This window comes from Mastomys coucha, unplaced genomic scaffold, assembly GCF_008632895.1.
Source record: "Mastomys coucha isolate ucsf_1 unplaced genomic scaffold, UCSF_Mcou_1 pScaffold23, whole genome shotgun sequence".
NCBI classification, from domain to species: domain Eukaryota; kingdom Metazoa; phylum Chordata; class Mammalia; order Rodentia; family Muridae; genus Mastomys; species Mastomys coucha.
In genome coordinates, this window is record NW_022196906.1 from 92,548,631 (window position 1) to 92,553,415 (window position 4,785).

The window sequence follows — 4,785 nt, forward strand, 5'->3', positions numbered from 1 at the left end:
CCCCCCCCCACATCCTCATCTAGTTCCTTGTGACCACAGTCTTCCAGCCTGTTCTTAGGACACCAGTGTTGACAGGCAGTGTCTGCGGACTCCCCCTGCTGTGAACTAAGGTAGCAGGCTACCGCCTGAGGATGCTGCAGTGACCTTGTAGAGTCTGAATGCACCATCTGTTTCTCCTTAGCATCCAGGAGTTTATGCCACCATCCATTAGCTCTGTCCATGCATGAGGCAGGGGTTATCAAATCACTGGTGCTTAGTCACACTTCTGATGACCATTTGAACTTACTAAACCACGTTGTCTATGACTGAGGTCCTCCTCACTCATTTGTAACATTTACAAAGATTGCCATTCATAATTTGTTTTGTTTAATCACATTCTGATGGGACTATGATCTTCTTAAAAGATTTCAAAGAAGAATTTTTGGTTTCATTTATGAACAGAGTTTCTTTAAATTTTGAAAGTTTCAAAGACATTGAAAGTATGGAATTTTAGAATATTATTGTAGTTTATAACTATGGCGTACCCAACTTTACAAAAGAAATTAACTCGACATATAGAATTATAACCTGAAATTCATGTTACTTTTACAGAAAAAGACACCATGGACGTATGGTGCAATGGTCAGAAAATGGAGACAGCGGTGAGTTACCATCCTTTATCCTGGTGGATGAGTGACAGTGACAGTTCCTCATCCTGGAGTTTTAAAAATAACATAGAGGCAAGGGTGTCCGGGTGGGGAGGGTGAGAGCTATAGAGAAGGCTCGGTCAGGTGAGCTGCCGGGGCTCCCAGGGCCATGGAAAAGCTAGGCACAATCTTCCCCCATCCCCACACACACATACACACACATACACACACACACATACACACACATATACACACACATACAGACATATACACACACAAACACACATATATACATACACACACATATACACACATATACACATATACACACATACACACACATATACACACATACATACACACACATATACACACATATATACACACATACACACATACACACACATATACACATATACACATACACACATACACACATATACACACATACACACACATACACACACATATACACATACACGTACACACATACATACACACATGCATACACACATACACATACATACACACACATATACACACATACATACACACACATACACACACACACACACACAGCTGGAGAAATGACTCAGTGGTTAAGAGCACTTGTTGCTCTTGCCGAGGACAGGTTCAATTCCCAGCACCCACGTGGTGGCTTACAAATATCCGTAACTCTGGTTCCAGATGATCCTGTGTCCTTTTCTCACCTCTATGGCACCAGGCACACATATAGTATACAGACATACATGCAGGCAAAGCGTGCAGACATATAAAATTTTAAAGTCTAAAAGAAAAAAGAAAAATTTGTGTTGTATGTTTGAGACAAGGTTCCTCTGTGTAGCCCTGGCTGTCCTGGGACTTGCTTTGTAGACCAGGCTGGCCTTGAACTCACAGAGATCTGACTGCCTCTGCCTCCCTAGTGCTGGGATGGAAGGTGTGTGCTGCCATGCCCGGCTTCTCAAGTAATTTCTTTTAAATGAAGTAGAACTTTAAAACAGTAAATCAAAGCTAGGGTTGTGGCTCACTTGTAGTGTACACACCCAGCACGGGCGAGGCCTTCGATTTCACCATCAGCACTTCAGAACTGACAATAAAAAGGTGGGTTTCTAGAAAACATCGTGGATGTCATTTGTACAAAGTAATGGGTTTCAGTTATAAGTGCACACAGCTTTAGGAAGTCAGGTAAAAATACTGTTCGTCTATGATGTGCTTGTTATTAAGTGGCTGGCAGGAAGCCATCGTGAAGCCAGCCCTCCGTATCCCCACTGCCTGCTTGTAGCTACAGCGGTGGAGCGTGGTGGGCAGCTTCCCTACCTCAGCCTGCCCCCATCTGTGCACATGCACAGGCTGCCCACCCCTCCTGTGCAGCACATGTTTTCACCCCAGCACCATCACTTACGTGTGTGAAGTTGCCAAGAAGCAGGGATCGTGTTAGCAACCCTTGCTGGGCCAGCCAACGGCTTCGGCCAAGGCTCAGAACCAAGTGCCCCAGGACATGCCTGGGCCAGGCACGTTACATATTCCCTAAAGACCATCTGCTGGAGCAGTCAGAGCCCAGAAAGCACTTCTGCTGCCCATGAGCTTGCTGTTGCTTAGAGAGCGTGGACTCCTGGCTAGCTCGCTCTGCCCATCTCTGTGATGCTCAGACGTGCTGTCAGGACCCAGGGACTCATATGCTAAGCAGGGCCTCCAGGACTGAGTCAGATCCAGCCCATGTTGTGCTTCCCTTGCTTTCTGGCACAATTCATTTCTGTCCTCAAAGCTCCTGCTTTTCATCTCTAGTACTGTTCCATAGAAATACAATATGAACTGTAAGTATGAAACTTAGATGTAATTTCACCTTTCCTAGAAACAGCACTAAAGGGAAGGAGAAGGTGGGTTAATTCTAATGTTTAATTTAAATCAGTGTATCAAGAGTGTCACAAGGACTCATGGTGGTGCACACCTTCCTTTAATCCCAGCACTCAGGCACTCAGGAGGCAGAGACAGGCAGATCTCTGAACATTCAAGGCCAACCTCATCAGAACTGGGTAGTTCCTGGTCAGTTCCAGGACAGTTAATACAGAGTAGTTATGCTGGGTGCCCATTAACCTTAAACCTTATACCCGAAGGGAGCTGGTTTTCTAGAAGGAACCCTTCCATCTTTTGCTTGATGGGCTTTCAGCAAGTTCTTAAATATGTCGCTCTTCAATTTCTGTGTCTATAAAATGAGTATAATAATGACACTTCTGGCAGCTGTTGTAAATAAAGACAGTTGGAATGGTGCGAATAAGCCGAGGATAGTGTAATGAGCAATATGTATTGATTGGCTCACCGGTTTTAGTTTTGTAGACATTGTCTATCCTGAGGAAACTTTCCTCCCCTGAAACTTGAGATCCCTCAGGATTTCAGAAATCACAGCAAACCGTGGTGCTCTAAATGTAATCTCTAGGCCCTCATTTCGCAGAGTTTGATGTTATGACCAGCACTTTTTTTTAAACTTTTTTTTTTCCGCCGCTGAGTTGAATCCTCCGAGCTGACTACGCAGACCCCACCTGTTTACCTCTTAATGGTTTCACTCCCTCTTGAACTCTCTCTTCAAAGTTCTTTTCAACTTTCCCTTATGGTACTTGTTGACTATCGGTCTAGTGCGGGTATTTAGCCTTAGATGGAGTTTACCACCTGCTTTGGGCTGCATTCCCAAGCAACCCGACTCTGGGGGAAGACCCAGACCAGCACGCTGGGGACCACTACTGGCCTCACACTATCCACGGGCTGTGCCTCGATCAGAAAGACTTGGGCCCCCCACGAGCGGCGCCGGGGAGTGGGTCTTCCGTAAGCTAACTTTTATTTTTTTACTTTTACTTTATGTGCATTGGTGTTTTGGCTGTGTGTATATCTGTGTAAAGGTGTCAGATCCCTGGGAACTGGAGTTACAGACAGTTGTGAGCTGCCTTGTGGGTCCTCTGGAAGAGCAGTCAGTGCTCTTAACTGCTGAGCCATCTTCCCAACCCTAATGACCTGTACTTTTAAGATGATGTTACTGCTCAAAGAGCTTTCTGCACACTGACACTTCCTCTGTCGCCATCCTAGGGCGAGTTTGTAGATGACGGGACTGAGACACACTTCAGCGTTGGGAACCATGGCTGTTACATAAAAGCCGTCAGCAGTGGGAAGAGGAGAGAAGGGCTCATCCACACGCTGGTTGTGGATAACAGGGAAATCCCAGAGCTCACTCAGTGACGCCTTCTTCGTGAGTTCGGAGCTGAAGAAGTGACCTGAGAACTCGCCGATGGCTGTGGTAATTAAATGTGTTCAATATGTACATATGGGTAGATTTAGTCTGCAATGTTTTTTATTTTTATCTTTTGTTACTTGAAACTGTAATATTCTAATGGTCAAGAAAAAAAATATGGACTCATAAAAATTTATTTTTTAACTAATGTAAAATGTTTCTAATTCAAATGGAAAATAAAATGTGGACCAAACCAATAACATCTCACAACAGTAACCTTGACTTAGTAAACATTGTAAAATAAAATGGTGCTGCTGGCCGTGCACACAGTGGGTTTGGTTTCATGTGTTTCACGCCTGTACATCTAGGTTGGCCTGTCTTTGAAGCAATTGATGTAATCACAGAAAACAAGAAGCATTTCTCTGCCTGAAAGTATGAAAAAGATTCAATGATGTCACAAAAGAATTTCATGTGGGTGCTGAAAAGATGGCTCAGCAGTTAGGAGCGCATGCTGCTCTTGCAAAAGACCTGGGTGAGCCCAGGTCAATTCCCAGTGTTTACGTGGCAGCCCACGACTATCTATAATTCTAGCCCCAGAGTATCTAACACCCTGTTTTGGCCTCCGTGGATATCAGACATGCATGTGGTACATATACATATATTAAGGCAAAACAATCATACATGTAAAATGAAAATAAATCACTCACACCTTAATCCTAGCATGTGGGAGACAGAGGTAGGCAGATCTCTGAGTTCGAGGCCAGCCTGGCCTGCAAAGTGAGTTTTAGGACAGCCAGGGCTATACAGAGAAACCATGTCTTGAGAAAAGAGAGAAAAAATAGAAGTCTTTATAAATTCAGAGACAGGAAAAATACCCTTTATATATGTATATAGCCTTAGAAGTCCTTTTATAATACCCATATTAGGAGGAAATTAATAACC

At 44.0% G+C, this 4,785-nt stretch overlaps 1 protein-coding gene across 3 annotated transcripts in view; it reads left to right on the plus strand.

Annotated features, from left to right (window-relative positions):
• LOC116073006 (fas apoptotic inhibitory molecule 1) overlaps positions 1-4,785 on the plus strand; it is a 22,766-nt gene that overhangs the window by 13,171 nt on the left and 4,810 nt on the right. For 2 of the 3 annotated variants that reach the window (XM_031344652.1, XM_031344653.1), the window contains 2 exons: positions 592-641; positions 3,702-4,168. In XM_031344652.1, the coding sequence (XP_031200512.1) occupies positions 592-641; positions 3,702-3,851 (200 nt within the window). In that variant the 3' untranslated portion in view covers positions 3,852-4,168. Of the gene's footprint in view, positions 1-591; positions 642-3,701; positions 4,169-4,785 lie in introns of those variants that run through there. The other variant, XR_004111628.1, reaches the window with a different exon arrangement.